Genomic DNA, 16,987 nt, shown 5'->3' on the forward strand with positions numbered 1-16,987 from the left:
ATTTCCTTATGGCCTTAAAGCTGGCGAAAGTGTGGCTGGTATTTCTAAAACCGTTGTTTATATAACGCTTGCCTCTCTTCCCAAATCGCCAGGAACGTTAAGGTCGGGGTTTAAGATGAACTTTAACTTTAGATAATATACTTCCCAATAGGGAAGACAAATACAATGTATATTATATACTACATTGTTGAAGGAAAAGCCAACTTTCACTGAGACCTAAGATAGCAATAGTTCCGTTTACGAACAATGAGTTATGCAAAGGTACTAAATACATTCCTTCAGTAACATGCCTTTATAAATCTACCTTAGTCTGTTTTAAACACCTGAAATATGGTCATTTATCCTAAAAAAAGTTGATAATTGCAGATAACCTTTCAAATGAACATATCGCAAAAGAGGGCTCTTAACATAAATTAACATTTCAAAGCCCTACACGAGGACATAAGCAGTATGGGGAATTTTAGAGCACTGAAAATGAAAATAAAGCTTCCCTTTGAACTTCTGATCCCTCTTGTTTCAAAGAACAGGAAGTTCCATAGTTAGCCTGGATTCCCCTGCTGGCGATATGAGGGAGATACAGATTTGATAACAGGTGATTAATAATAATTTGCATTCAATGTAATTAGATAAAGTCAACACATAAGAACTAATGTATAATAGGACGAATGAAACTATAGGTTCCAGAAATGTGCACCATTGAAAGTTAAGTGCCCAGATCACGGTGAATTTCCTTTAAGTTGTATCATTCCAATAATAAATAACTTCGGGAACAAAATCCTTCTAGTTATCTCTGCAGCTATTTTTAGACTTCACATTACAAGTTATTCTGAGCACAAGATTACACTTTAATATATAACTCTCTTTTTTATTTGGTTTCATTTTTTTTCATTTCATTTTCATTTATGATCACTTAGAAGCCCTCTGGGGGGAAAGGAAGAAATTATGCCTGATTTACTTTCACAACAAAATGAATATATAATGTATTTTTATCAGGATTTCTTGTTTCTATATTTGTGTAATGTAAATCAAATCTTTTGACTGCTTTTGTTCTGTTTCCAAGGGAAGGTGGGTATTATTCGCCTGATACCTGAGAGATGCACAGACCTGAAGTAGTAAATAAAAAATCATGTCCACGATATTTTTTTAATCGCAGTGTGTTCAGGTCCAAGTTTCAGGTTCAGGTTCACATGCTGTTCAGGTCCAAGCTATTATGCGTGTTGGCTTGAAAACACTTTGGGTCAAACTTGCTTCTGGACACTTATTCCCTATGGCGGAGAATACATTATTTAGACGTACCCATGGCAAACGTATCAGAGACCTGGGGTGTTTACGGTACGTCTGTTGTAATATGCACCACCACCTACATCAATGATCTCAGTTCACAGCTCTAAATAGTAACCCAGCCCACCCGGGGCCACAGTTCCCAAGTGCGGGTTGGGCTGGGGGCGGGTACGCCTGTCTGCACCACTAGGCAAAGCAGAGGGTTCCCGTGTTGGCCCCTACCCCGGCATTGTCTCCCAGAGGAGGGCAGATTCCGGCTGCACCGCGCACCCCCCCCCCCCACACACACACGCGCAAACACACCCGCTCCACGTCAAGTTGTGCCGGGGGGGGGGGGGGGGATCTGAACCTCCCCGCCCCACGCTGGTTTCCATCCTTATAATTATTGCAACTGTCAGAGACCTCCCCGCGTGTGCCAGGAAACCCACAGCAACGGCTCGCCAGGCTGGGCTTGGGTCCCTCCTCGACCGTTGTCCAAACTCGCCGCCGGGGACGCGGCCAGCCCAGCCCCAGCAGCCGCGCCGGGGCTCTGGGGCAGAGCCCAAGCCTGCGGCTGGCGGTCATTTAACTGCCCCAGGGAGGGAGTTCCCTCTCCCTTCTCCCCCCTGCCTATCGGTACGGGAGCCGCGGGTGGGGGAAGGCGGGCTCTGCTGCTTTCGGGCCACGCCGGGGGTACCTGTGGGTCCGGGCCAGGGACCCAGAGGCTGGGGGCTGAGCCACCTCTCGCAGCCCCGCTGCGTCCGGGCTGGAGCGCGCCTGGCTGCGGGGCAGGGCCCGGGCTGAGGGGGGGTCTCCACCGCGGCGCTCCTGCCCCCCCCGCCCCGCGCCTGCTGCCCTGGTGGTGCCTGGTCTCGCTCGCTGCTCCCCGCCGAAGGTGCCTGGCTAAAACACCTCTGACAAGCAGGAGGGGCCGCTACCTTATTCCAGCCCAGTGACTGCCAGCGAGGGGAAGTGCTGGAGCTCCCCAGCACCTGCCCGCCCCTGGAGCTGGCTTTGCACTGGGAGCTGGGAGAGTCTCCTTGGGTGTGTGGCTTTGGGTTTTTGGAGCAGTGCAAAGGGGATAGTCACACACACACACACACACACACACACACTCCCTCCCCCAAGCTAGAGCTGGGAATACAACAGGAGAGCGAGAGAATCCGAGCGGTAGCCCATCGCCTCATTATTTTGCGTGTGAAAGTCCGGCATCATTTATTCCGTCCTGCTGCACCTGGTACCTGCTCGGATCATGTCAGCGAAGCTTCTGGTGCTTTTCTTCCTCCTGGCAGTGTTTCAAGCCTGGTAAGTCTGCGCTGTGCAGCCCCTTCCCGTGTTTCCTCCCAGATGCTTCCATATAATGTGTCTTGCTCATGCTGAAATATCATACGCACAGTTGGGAAAATACTTAGTCACAGGAGGCTATTCCCCCCCCCCACCCTTTCTTTTGCCCCCGTTTTCCTCTGCACTATTTGTATTCTGCCTGCTCTGTAGTGTAGCTAAACTAGCTAGTTGCTATCAGCCCCCACCATCCCTCCATTCACTGTCAAAGCCGTCACCTCGGACAGGTTTTTGTACTCAGGATTGTAATATAAGGCTAGAGAAACGGAGATCCTTAGGCTTCTGCCAGGGAGTTGTATAAAATCTCTCCGCTTCACCTGGGTCTGCGAAAAGTTTCCCCATTACTTCGCTTGTTCTGGAATTAGCCGAGCCCCGAGGGTTGCCAACTGGATTCTCTCTGCAGCTGTACCCACTTAATAGGCATGGCGCGGTTCTTTTATGTACTATGCAGCGTGTGGCTTGGTCAAGAGTATCATTCAATCGGGGGTTTAGTCTTCAAAGTACCTGCCTCAAGGATTCAAGAAAGCCAAGGAAAGCAGGAGAGGGAAGGACGGGATGCTCTGGCCGGAGGCAGGTGAGCTCTGCCTAGGAAAAGGTAACTCAGACAAGCCAACGACCAAGTCACCAAAAGGCAAGCTTCACTAGTTCTGTCCCTGCAACGGATGCAAACAGGTCCTCTGAATTTCTTGCGATGGTGATTTTTTCGGCAAGATCAAAGCGGTTTTTATTGCCTAAATTTCTCCTCTGAGGTTATCCACGGGGAGGCTTTCCGTTGATAATAGTATGAAGGGGTTATGATAATACCTTAATAATCACACAACCATCCACTGGGGAAACGTCACTATGGAAATGTCATCCTGGCCCTCCGGAGATTGTGCACTTTGTAAGTCTGCCCCTCCTTAGTCTGCTGGGAGCTGATCTCCAGCAGACCCTTCCTCACAGGAACACCCCTTGTTCACTTGAGTTCTCAAATGAATTGGAGAACTGCAGGAGCAAGAGTTACTCAGGTGAGCAAGTGTTGCAGAATCGGGCTCTCCAAGGAAAGTTCAGGGCACTTAACCACTCCCAGGATCAAGCCCTTAGTGACAGAAACTCCCTCTTGGTAGATTATTATTAATCTGTAATATTTAGTGCAACACTTGAAAACGTAGGTGATTGGCCAGTTCTTACAACAGAGACCAAAGGTTGAGACCTAAGAGGAGAAAAACGGACATGAAGAACTCTTCAGAAAACTCTGATGAGGAGAGCTGGGGTAAATACCCTGTCATTGACACGGCAGGGCTGGTGTCTGCACCGCGCATACTCTCAGTTTCAACTCCAACGTCCAGCCCAGCATTTCTCGCTGGCGAACTTTCTGGCAGACCCTTACGTCTCCCATGGACCGGCTGCTGGGAATGCTGCCAGCATCTCCCCTGAACACAGCACACTGAAGTGAAAAGGCGCAGACACACTGGGAGTTAACTTGCTCGCTTTCTCTCCCACGCACGCACACACTCAATCTCGTTCATAGTCATTTCCAACCTGAAATGCCGAATTCCTGATTACGTGGACATTCAGACTTTTTCTCTGTAAACCAAACCCTGGGGAGAGAGAGTGCTTCTCAAACCCCTTCTCCGCTCACCTCACTCATTCCCCGCAGACACAATTTTTCCTCCAACCTCCCCCACCCCAGCCCATGGTTACCTCATTGTTTATTACTGTCAGCTCTTCAGAGCAGATGGCAAGATCTAGAAACTGAGGCTCCAGGCAACTTTTACCCGTTAAAGAAAATGCCTTCCTATAGCATTTCAAGCTTCCTTCTCTGTTGTGTTTTTCTTGGGGAGTGCACCACGGTGTGGTTTGGTTTGCTCCTCTCACAGTAAAACCCCCCCCAAAAAAAAAAGCGAGTGTTACATAATAAGAACTTGGAGGGGCGACAGCTCTGCTTTCTATTTCTCAACATAGGAAGAAAACAGCCCCTCTTTTCCTGTGGCTGTTGGAAAGTCTTGGAATATGGTTGTCTCTCTTGGGAGTGGGGACTAAGCAGTTTAGCTATGACAGTGCATCCTAAATACTTAGTAGGAGCCTATTGGTTTAGGAGCACATACATAAAGGTAATAAAAGTGCCTGTAAATATATACATAATGCACATCACTGTAGTTAGCATGAATTACTCTGAAAATTTAGGTACCTCTCCCAACCTCCAGTTGCAATCAAGCATCTAGAAGAAAACATAAACCTCCAGGATATAGCTTTCCGGGAAACTATTTACTGGAGGAAGAAGATTTAAAATATCTGGCAAGTGTTAGATTATTGTTGATTATGAGTTTTAAAGAAGCTAATATCTAAAATGTGAACCACGATACAAAATCAATGTGCTAGAATGAACATGGCCCTCATTTACACCCGTGCAACCTGATTCCGTTAATGGAATGGCAAGGGTACAGCTCAGGACAGAATTTGCCAAAAGGCCTGGTTTTCATTCATAATTCACCCAACAATGCAGATCATTAATTGCTGGACCCAAGAAATGTGTATCTAAAAATAGTGCATGTTTGAGAATCATTCTGAAAATGTTGCATTACAAATATTTGGCTTATCAGGAGTCTGAAAGAAAAAAAAACACCTTAGATTGAGTGACCGCAATGAGCAAGAGGAGCTGAAAGTTATAGCTTGTGCCCCAGGAAATAAAGTTTCATTATTTAAAATGCTTCCCTCTCCCACATTTAGTTCTATATCTTTCAGGCTTCATCCTACAAGTGTTCCACACACAGAACTCCCAGTAGCTCCATTTAGAAATAATTCTATATAGGCTTCACTTGAACAGGGAAAAAACTGCTCCCCCCCCAAAAAAAAACCCCTTTATATATGGTATATTCTTTGAAGGATTCGGAGACTGGTACCCTGAATAAAATCTTTATTCACTATGATAATTGTGGATGTTTTTCTATTTATACATGGTGCCCATCACAGACAATAAAAATAATAATCCACACCCCTCCCAAAGTACTCCTGAACCCACCAAAGAAGAAATACAAATAAATTCTAGACCTAATTCAACTCATCCCTTCATAAAAAGCCTGAGCAAAGAGTTTAGACTTGCAATGTGCCCCAGAAGATCAAGGAATTGGTACTGAAGGAATGGGAGAAAGCAAGTTTAAGAGTCTATAGCCTTGTCTATATTTGGGGCTTGCACTGATGCGGCTTTACAGATAGCTCTAATCTGGGCAAATCTCTAATGTACATATGGCCTATGCATCTGATTCTCCACTGCTTTGCACCTTGCGTAGTCCTTCACACTTTGCAAAATGGGAGTAAAATTACACCAAATCAGAATGGCATATGCAAAGTAGAAGGCTATGGAGAATCAGGCCCAAAGTTTCACCACTGAGATCATCCTTCTTCCAGCTGCATATATGAAAATCTCATGACAGTCTGTGTCCCAGATGTTCTCAAATGTGATGGATAAAGTAGATGCGGTCTCTAAGATATTGAAACCCAAACCATAAGACTTTAGAGATTCAAGTCAACATTTTGCATTGCACTAAGAAAGCAACTGGTAGGACAGATGAAAATGGATTCCCATGTGTGAAAACAGTACTGTATGTTCAGCCACATTCTGAGCTAGCCATGGGTGCTGGAATAATTTTTATAGTGGGGGTTCTGAGAGCCATTAAACCAAACTGTAAACTCTGTATATAATGGAAACCACTTCAAGCCAGGGGGTGCAGCTGCACCTCCCGCACTCTTAGTTCCAGCACCACTGGCACTAGTTAAAGTTTCTGGACAATTATTAGTTGTCAACTTATTTTAATGCTTTAGTCACGTAACAAAGATAATCTACCTCTTGTAGAAAGAGGAATCTTAGCTCCTGAAATGCCCAAAGTAGAGAACTATAAAAACAGAATGGCTTGGACTCTGAGATTCAAAGAGACTTATGCAACATATTTATGTACTTGTGATAATTCATATTACATTCAAGAAGTATCTTCTTAATTCTAACCCTTGTAATGCATTAAGTTCTGAAATTAAAAAAAAACATTGATAGCATAATAATTTATTAATAGAATGAAATGATCAGGAAGTATTAAAAGAGCTGAATTTTTAATATTCTTATTAGCCTGCTGTGCAAGAGATGAATCAGCTGTGTTGAAGGAGTCAGTATAATACTACAGGATGTTTACCCACCTTAGAATTCTGTTACCAGTTACCCAGTCACCAGTGAGTTACCAGTTACCTATCAGTTAATCTGCTGATTTTTCAAAAAAAGTGATCTAGTCTGCTCCCTGCATTAATCCACAGATTGAAGTTCCTGTGAGAAATCAGTGGTGTGAGATGGATTATATAATTATTTTCAGTTCGTGCCCCTTACAAGGTCTCTTTCACTTCTGGGAATAAATGCCTCCTTTAACAAAATACTTCTAAAACTAGATAGCTGAAACAGAATAAAGAACCCAAACTTCTTGAGTGCCTGTTGAGATTTAGTTAATGTAAATTCAGATTTTATTTATGTAACATAACATTTTATTTTTGTATTGCAGTTCCAGAAAGGTTGAAGAGGATGAATATGAAGATGTAACAGGCAACCAGAAATGGGTATTAGCTCCAAAAACTCAAGACACAGATGCGACTCTCATATTAAACAAGTTGCTGAGGGAATATGACAAAAAGCTACGGCCAGACATTGGAAGTGAGTCCTCTGTTTCTTTCTGTAGAAAAGATACACCAATATCTAGATAGAAATATTTTGTGTTTCTATTAATGATGGGCTTGATTTCCAAAGATAAGATTTGGATCCAAACTTTGACGAAGTTCAGGAATGTTCAGGTCCAGGCTTTTGGTTCAGGCTCAGTTCTAATGTAGGTATTCAATCCTAGCATTTTATAGCAATTTACAAATACTAATTCTCACAGCACCCTTTGGAGGAAGCTTAACATGATTAGAGCTGTTTTACAGAGGGGAAGTTTGGTGGACAGAAATATTAAATGGCTTGTCCAGGATTATATGACTGGTCATTGGCAGAGTCAGGAATATATTTATTTCCATTTGAGTACACAAGACAAAAAAGCTCTCTGTGTATCCTGACAAATGATTAAAACAGCAGTCCGCAAAACCAACAAAAACAGCAACAGAAGCCCAGCGGACTCAGATCCAGCCCCCTTCCAACAGTGCTGTATAACTAAATAAGTTCCCTTGCCAAGGGGCCTCCTGCAGCTCAGAAGGAGGGGGCTGGATTTGCCTCCGAGAAGATGAAAGGGCAACTTGTGGGGGGTTTCCTAAATCTTCCAATCAGAAACCAGGGGAAATGTCTCCCGGGTGGTCAGATGGAATGTGGGAGTCTAGTGGCAATATGGATATGTGATGGGAATTGGATTAGATAAGAACCAACAGATATCTTTCTATAATCAATTCTTTTGACTCATTTGCCTGTATACAGCAAGACTTTTTTCTTCCATAACAATATCATATATATATATATATAGTTCTAGCTCCCATTTTACCATCCCTTATGGTTATGCACACTTTGAGAGAGAAAGAGAGATAAAGAGTCAATTTATCTTTTTAATTTCCCTCCCCTCATGTATAGGTAGAGGAACAAAAACGGTGAGGGAATTAACCTAAAATGCCCAACGGTGCATGCTCTACTATTGATAGATTTTTACAGAGAAATCAGGGAGATAATCTTTACCCCTGAGTTCAAACAGAAATGCAGTGACAGCAAGTGTATTTAATGTACCCTCTAGAAGTTCTCTGTTTTGGTCAGTTTAGAGATGAGTAGGAGCTCCCTGTGCTCAGTCCTTATTGTAATAACAAGTGCCAACCAGCTAGGCACTAGTACAATTCTAATAAAATCTATCCCATACTACTAAAACATCTCTACATAGGGTTCTTTAATTAGTAATTACAGTGATATTTCCATCATGTTGGAAAAGAGCATAACTGATAGAAGTTTGTGCTTGTACTGTACAGCAACAGTTCATCTTCCCATCTCCCTAATTTGCTAGACTGGTTTCAGCAAATCTTTAATACCCGATGGAATCATGTTCTTCCGAGCTGCAGCAGGAACAAGTTTCCCAGCCATCAGTAACATCAAGAAATGTTGGGACTGATAGTTCAGTTTGCTTTCTACAACCTGTCCTCAGATCACTAACTTTGGAGATAAATCATTTCTCCGACACAGACCCGAATGAACAGGATAAACGATGATATGCTTCTGGGGGGGTGAGATAATAATTCAGAACCGGGGAGTGAGCCTCCATAAGATTAGTAGTGGTCATTTATTTTCTCCAACACTGAAAAGGTCATTTATTGCCTAAATAATTCCCATTATCTCTCCCCCTAAACAGTCACAAATCTTGTTTTCGATAAAGTAGTTGCATTACACAGCATGGGATAAAGCATTTACAGTTCTGGATTCTGTCAATTGAGTTTATGTATTGGGTTCTCATAATTTCAGTCCTGCAACGAAGTACTCCCTGACCATTAATTAACTTACCCTCCCACCAGCCCTGTGATGAAGGACAAGTAATATTGCTATTTTACAGATGAGGCACTTGCCCAAGGTCAAACAAGAAGCCTGAGGGAGGATCAGATATTGAACCCAAGCCTCTGCATCCCAGGCCAGTACTGCAATATCACCCCTTCCTCTCCCATAGAGCACAGTCATGGGTGGCTTTACTAAGCCAGAGCATACAAAGCTCCTAATGTCAAAGTGTGTGAACTGAGGAAAAGAGCTAAGCTAAATTTTCTCTTAAGAGCTTCCAAAGATAAACATTTTGCTTGAGATAGATAAATGTAGTATATTAATCCTCCTACCTTAACTGTGGTATCTGTCTCATAAAGGCATCAGGGGGTAAAATGCATTAGACATCATGGGGCATAAAAGAGAAAGCACACAGTTTGGAATATTAAGAAAAAATTGGAGTTACATAAGATACTGACAGGTTTCAGAGTAACAGCCGTGTTAGTCTGTATTCGCAAAAAGAAAGGAGGACTTGTGGCACCTTAGAGACGAACCAATTTATTTGAGCATAAGCTTTCGTGAGCTACAGCTCACTTCATCGGATGCATACTGTGGAAACTGCAGAAGACATTATATACACAGAGACCGATGAAGTGAGCTGTAGCTCATGAAAGCTTATGCTCAAATAAATTGGTTAGTCTCTAAGGTGCCACAAGTACTCCTTTTCTTTTTTTGATAAGATACTGAATATACCACTGGGTCGAATACAATGTTCAGTATCCAAGCGGAAGTTAAACTGACGATAGACACAGAGTTAAATCTGTACTGGGGTACAACAGACTACTCATCAGGGGCTTTTCATTTGTTCAACATTTCCTATGTTTAATGGAGCAGTGGCTACTCACCATTCTATGCAACTTTGCTCTCTACTTGGTTATTCCAGTTCTTTACACCAAGGTCAAGATTTTTGATAATAGAGCCCTAAAATTAGGCTCTTTAATAGGTGGTCTGATTGTCAAAAGTGCTAAGTACCCAATAGCTCCCAGGGAAGTTAATGGGAGCTGCTGGTGGTCTGAATTTCAAAAGTGCCAGACAATGTCTTCAGGGACCTATTTAGGTGGACTTTGGCACCTAAACTTGGGCACCCATATTTGAAATTCTCATTCCAAAAGCAGAGGGAGAAGAGGATTGTAAGTGGAAGAAGGTTATGTGTGTGTGATTGGCCCAGCATAAAGCTCATACAGTGAAATGATCTATGGTCTTATACTCTGCCCATGGGCTCTGAGTTCCCACATGACATATTTCAAGTGTTTTAATACTCAAACTGTCACATTGCATCCCAGCCAGGAATAACGCCCTTATTAAGTGACCTGCAGGGGATCTAAATGCACAGGAGGCTAACACTGCTGGAAAATATGGCAAAGTCACTATCTTTCCAAACCCACCCTCAGAGCTGTGAGACAGGACAACATGTCTGCAGGCACTGGATCTAGGTGAGGGGAAGTGTCTGACGCAGGCATTAGGCAGAGGTGCTACAGGGCATCACCTCTCTGATGCTTTTACAGGAGGTATCTAAATCAAAGGTACCACTTGGGACTTCATAATAAAAGCAATACTGTACTAGTGGTACATCTGACCCTAGTCTCCTATTGCTGCACACTTGGGAGAGGTTTAAGCATCACAGCTTCCAAAGGTTTGGGTTTTAACTGTTGTATTTGGCAGTTTTCCCATTATGTCAGAGCGAAAATTATTTTCTGAATAGAAAAAAAGAACACATCCTAAATTAACAGTTTATAGCAGAGGACTGATAAAAATGTCTAGCATCTGGGCCACACACTTACTCCTAGCCACAGTCATGGGACTAACAATACCTGCTCTGGGGCAAGTTATTGGTGCAAACAGTATCAAGCTTAAGGAGCAGGATGCCTTGGCTCTTACCTGGAAAGTGCCTCCACCGTGCTTTGAAGCCTCTCCCATAGCCGGCTGCTCAAGGGCCTGCTCCAAATCCCACTAAAATCAAAGGAAAACCTCCCATTTACTGCAGTGGGGTTTGCATCAAGCCCTAACGGCTAGAGTCACAAAGGGACTTAGGCACTACAATGCTTGGTATCCCTTGGTATCCTGCTGCCTAGTGGAATTCCCAGTCCCAAGCTCGGTAGCCAGGTTCCCCAGGCATTGTGTGGGGAGAGCTGGGCCTCTAAAAATGGAATTCACTGAAGCCAGCAAGCTGATTTCTGCCATTAGGCACTCACAGACTAAATCCTGAGGCTGCTGAGTTGCTTGGCACCCCAGTTCATGCCTAAGCCCTGGTAGGATTGTCAAACTAGGCATTTCCCCATCTACCTTGCTTGCAGGGCTTGAGTCAATAGGCAGATTCTGAGCATACCTAATCCTCACAAAGAATGATAGGGGATGAGAAGTTTGGGGGCTGGCTGGCATGTGTGTCCCACCATTATACCCAATATTCAGGGCACTTACCTGGGATGTGGGAGATCAAGTGCAAAGCCCTAAACTGCCTCATGTGGACCCTCCATCTCCCAGGCAGGTGCCCTAACCACCAGGCTATGATATAGTTCGGGGGGGCTCCCAGTCCCTCCTCTTGAAGCTGTTCCACTCTCACTGTTCATTAATGCAGGGACTTGACACTGACTCACCCCCATCCTAGTGCCCTCACCTCGGCACTATTGGTTATAATGGATGGTGGCTCTCTTAACAAGAAAGGGCTGATTTGGCTCAGGTGCCTAACTCCAGGAGAGGGTTCACATCTGTGAATCCTGATCAGAGACTGGTACCTCCTTCTGGCCTGTTGGTTAGTTCCCTAAATCCCTTGGGGAATCTGGGCCGTAAGCACCACCTCTTCCTTAGCATTTCATTCCTGGCTAGCTTAGGTGGCTCCCTGCTCAGCATTCTGACATCCCTTTCTTAGCATCTAACTCTTCCCAGACAATGCATAGGGAGCCTAGGTGTCTAACTCAGGGCTGTCAATTCCATGCATAGGAGTTAGGCATTGCCACACTGAGCACTGCAACACTTAAATCCCCTTTGAGACTCTAGCCCAAGTGCATATCTGGTTATGGAGTAAGGTCAGACCTTACCAGAGGAACAGGATTTTCCCCAACATACAGGATTAAGCTCTGACATTTAGTTGGAGTATAAATATTGGCCCTAATATGAGTTAACTTCATATTTGTTTATCTAACATCAAGTGAAATAACTGACAAAGCAATAGGCCACTGAGTGAGATTTACAATAATGCAGCCTGAAATCCAGACAGCCTAAACCTCACTTATACCCCATTAATTGGTCACATTTTGTCATTCCCATAGAGGTTTTTAATCAAACAATACTAACTTGCCTACTAATATAGCTAATATTTTTAAACACCAAAGAAACTCAGTAGCACATGACAAAAGATATGCCCTTTGAAATTAGTTTATTTTAATGTCACTTTATTTCCCAACCATCTTCTGTCCAGTTTAGTCCATGACTGGTTTTCAATTTTTAGAAGGGTCTGGAAAAATGAAAGAAAAGGAGTACTTGTGGCACCTTAGAAACTAACACATTTATTTGAGCATAAGCTTTCGTGAGCTCACTTCATCGGATGCATCTCTAAGATGCCACAAGTCCTCCTTTTCTTTTTGCGAATACAGACTAACACGGGTGCTACTCTGAAACCTGGAAAAATGAAGCTAGTTTTATTATATTGTTTAGATCTCATTTTTACATGTAAAAAGTTCATCTTGGACACACATGCAGAGATCAGAGAAGGCTTCATTGCTTCAGAAGTACAATTTGTTACACCTTACAGGGAGAGTCACTGTGTTCTCTGAAGTAATTTTATATCTAGAAGATAACATGCTGTCTGCTTCTTTTATGGTTGGTGAAAGTCATACAAGGGAGAAACTTCACATAATAGGACTTGCTCAGTATGCAGTGGGGCATGTAGTGCTCCTCCCCAACCACAGGAAGTCTGTGTGGGCAGGAGGAGAGAGTGAGGGGCAAAGGAAGGATGAGAATAAGAGATAAGAGGAAAGGGATGTGAGAGGACAAAAGAGAGAAGGTAAGGACAAAAAAAAGAGAAACTGTGGATGTTGCAAGAAAGAGAGGAGATTGAGAATGGTGTGAGGGGAACAGGGGCAGACAGAAGAGAAGATAGTAGAGAGAGCACCTCCAAGTGAGAAAGGAGGGTAGGGGGAGGAGCATCTCATCACCTCTCCAAATTTACAACATAGAGGTGTTCCATAACATTTGACAGTAACATTCGCTCAAACTGTGTATGTTTTTAACATTGACCCACAGAAAGGTCCCCGATGCACCCAGACTTGTGGCTTAAAAAAGCAAATTGAGCCTCTTGCTATGAGATCTCTTTCCTCTCTCGAGAGCCCTTAGCCTCCCATCCATTTCTAACACTGCAGTAATGACTATCTAGTGCTACCTGCCAGGGCGATGTAGCTGGACCCTCATGAGGGCCTATGCATCTTCCATTCTTCCCCCTCACCTGAGGCCACTGTACATTTATAAGAGTTGTATGTGATTCTTTTCACGTCTACTTCTTCACCACTGCTGATGAGACCACAGGTTTCTCATGATTACTTTGATGTCATCTCGAGTACCTGGTGTTTCTATAGCCTGAAAAATAATATTACCTCTCTTGACTTGAGCAGTTAACCAATACATGGGGTCCTACAGGTTGTTTCTCTTAGGAGGAGAAGTTGATGCTGGAGTCAGGTATTTCTTTGATACAACCCTGTTTATTTACAAAGAATGTACATTGAACAAAGCAGAAATCAAACATCAGAAGACAGTCTCTTTGCTTATAATTCCAAGCCTCTTTCAGAGCAGCACTCTACCCCAAAAGGTCTCCCTCGCTAGGGTTTTTCTCAGGCCTACACTCCCAGTGGTTGTCCTGATGTCACCTTGGCTTTCTGCTGCTTCTCTGTCAGCTTCTCTGGTGCATCTCTTCTCACACAAAGCTCCACCAAAAACAAAACACATTCTTCCCACAGTGAAACCCCTCTCCACACATAGCTCAGATGTGGCCTGTAGTTTGGGTAGTAGCTCTTCTTGTTTCAGTTCTCTCATTCCATAAATGAGCTTAATGGTTTTGTATATTTTGCATGGATGAAGGGTTGCAGTTACATCCACCAGCTTCAAGGAGATTTCACTCAAATCCCAGGACAGCAATAACATCAGCGGGAGTGTTAAGTGTGCTACTGTGTACAGCAAAAATCTTTGAATTTGTAGATGGAACAGAAACCACGGAGGACTGATGATATGGCACCCCCAAATTATAAGGATGTCCAAATGTTCTGTGGTCTGCTTGAATCTTCTTTGGGGCAGAGGGGAACCCTGTCTGGGAAACAGCTTGAAGAGAGATGGGGAGAATGGTCAGTAGGAATGGAGGGAGAGGAGATCTAGGATAAAAAACCCAAGCATTTACACCTGTGAAGAGCAAATCTATAACACTATTCTGGGTTTCTATGACACCACACAAGCTCCCTGAACTCTTGTTTCGCCTTTTGTCTCAGGTCAGAAAAAAATCTTCAACAGCATTATTGGTTCTTTAATGCTCATACACTCAAGTTATTCTACATATGGGCCAATGATTTCTGTCAACAAAGCTTCTTACAAATTTAAGAAGCTTATAGAACTATTAGCATACACCCCTATAACTATTAGCAGACAACCTTCATAAAACCCAATGGACTTCAGTGGGCCACTGTGCAGGCACAATTCTGTGCACATGCCGTCAATTGCAGGATGGGAGTCTTATGTCCTAAGCCAGCAAACACTTGTGCTCATGCTTAACTTTCTTCAAGTCAGTTGAGCTGCCCACGTGAGTAAAGGTAACCACATGCAAAAGAAATACATAAACAATAAGACCTAGCTCTTATGTACGCATTTGCAGGACTGGAGCCTTATTCATGGCTCCTGTCCAGAGATAAACCTTTCTTAGAAGAACTAAGGGGCTCAAATCCCTCCACTCTGAAATGGAGATTAGAACATATCTCCTCATTACATTAGTGAGCAAGATTGCCCATTCCGCACTCAGTCTGGGCTGTAAAGTGGGCATGTAATTTTTCTGTTATTTTGAAGTATGAATGAAGACACTGAATGGATTTTTCCCCTAAATGTTTCCCTCTCTTTAAAAAAAATGTAATGCAAGGAAAATGAATTACATGTTTTACAAACTATCAAATGACAATTACTGCTATACATAACAGGAATCAGATCTGCCCAAATGGGAGGAAATAGAAGACCTAACAGACACAGACTGTCTGTAAGAATCTCTCTGATTGGTGACAATGGGTAGGCACTTCTCTATGAGCCTAGCACTTTCACCAGAGGAAAAACAGATCTGAGCAGAAAAGAAGGGCTTGCAAGATGGGAGTTGTTTTCTGGCATGTATTAAACAGTTGTTGTTGTTTTAAATTACAATATTGTTTATATGTTAATTTGAGGGATTTTTTATGGGGCCTTCCTTCTTCTGTAAAGGAGACACTAGCAGAGAGGAAAGCCCTGATCCTGCAGTCAGGTGTAAGCCCTGTGGCCAATAGGATACTCTGTGAGCTCTAGGGTCCGTATGTGTGGATTCACATGCAGGACTTGGTAGACATTTATCCACATGCTTAACTTCTATTCACCTTCTTAAAGTTTATTTGTTTAAAACTCTAAAGCTGACAGGAGACTTATACAAAATAAGAGATTATGATTATCCTGTTGAAGGAATTACCTAACAGATAATCAGGATAAATAGCAGCCTGATGTTTACTACTAGACCCAGGCTTCTCACTACTCATGTAGCTCCCAGCACGCCTATGCAAGACAAGACATCCTTGTTTTTTCAAATCAGCCTTCTTTATAGACAACCCATTATCCACCACCCACCCAAGTGTAGTAAAGCCTTCTTCTTCATTCATTCATTTAGAAGTAAGCTATATGTGATGCAAGAACTAGAAGTGTTCACATTTTTCATGCAAACCTCTTTTTGGCAAAATGGCAGAATGGCTTTTTCGTCAAAATGGAAATTTCTATGGGAAATATTTATAGTTTAAAAAAAATCAGGTTTTTGTAAATGAAATCTTATTGTCATCATTTTTTCTTTTTGTGGGAACCAAACAAAAACCAGGAATTCACAAAGCCTGTAACATGTGCCTACACTCCCTATACAATTAATGGGCAGGGAGAGGGACCTAAGAATGGGATTCACAGAAGCCGGCACATAAGGTGGCTCTTCACCTTAAGTATCCAATAGGAGATGCCAAGGCAAGCAGGGTGCCCTAAGCTCAGATTGTTCAGCACCTACGTCCAGGCTGGAGGGAGGCACCTCCCTCTTCTTGGGAGTCTCAGCTGCAAACACTCTCTTGGCCTATGCTTGTTGTTGTTAGCCCTCCCACATAACTTTTAGCCTAGTGCTTAGGGTACTCACTGGGGATGTGAGAGATCCCCAGTGCAACTCCCCCCTCCACCTCAGGAAGAGAAGAGATTTGAACATGGATCTAAGACCTCTCACTTGAGTGCCCTAACCGCTGGGATATAGAATGGGGCAAGGGGCTCCCTCCATCTCTCCTGTTGAAACCATTCCATTGTGGATAAATAATAAGAGTCCTTAAGATAGCCAATGGGAAATGCTGTCCAGAGAGGTGTGTACTAAGCCCTGCCCCTCTCTGAGTTCAGCACCTAAGTCCAGGCTGCAAAGAGGCACCTATTTCTGCTAGCAAGTCATGAATTGGGGGGAACATAAGTATTTGGTTCCCTCCCCTAAATCATGTTTGCAGCCCAAAAGAATACAGCTGGGAGAAGACTCCCCCCTTATAACCTGTTGCCGAGTGCAGAGGTCCTCAAACGTCATTGCACCATGACCCCCTTGTGACAACAAAAATTACTACACAACTCCAAGAGGGGAGACTGAAGCCTGAGCCTATCTGAGCTGCACAGCCCCGG

At 43.5% G+C, this 16,987-nt stretch overlaps 1 protein-coding gene across 1 annotated transcript in view; it reads left to right on the forward strand.

Moving 5' to 3' along the window:
- Positions 1–2,398: 2,398 nt before the first annotated feature.
- The window catches only part of GABRG3 (gamma-aminobutyric acid type A receptor subunit gamma3), a 527,538-nt gene continuing 512,949 nt past the window's right edge, over positions 2,399–16,987 (forward strand). The window contains exons 1-2 of the mRNA XM_073353127.1: positions 2,399–2,565; positions 7,122–7,270. Coding sequence (XP_073209228.1) covers positions 2,513–2,565; positions 7,122–7,270 — 202 coding nt within the window. The 5' untranslated portion in view covers positions 2,399–2,512. The remainder of the gene's footprint in view (positions 2,566–7,121; positions 7,271–16,987) is intronic.

The sequence above is a fragment of the Lepidochelys kempii genome, chromosome 1 (assembly GCF_965140265.1).
Source record: "Lepidochelys kempii isolate rLepKem1 chromosome 1, rLepKem1.hap2, whole genome shotgun sequence".
NCBI classification, from domain to species: domain Eukaryota; kingdom Metazoa; phylum Chordata; order Testudines; family Cheloniidae; genus Lepidochelys; species Lepidochelys kempii.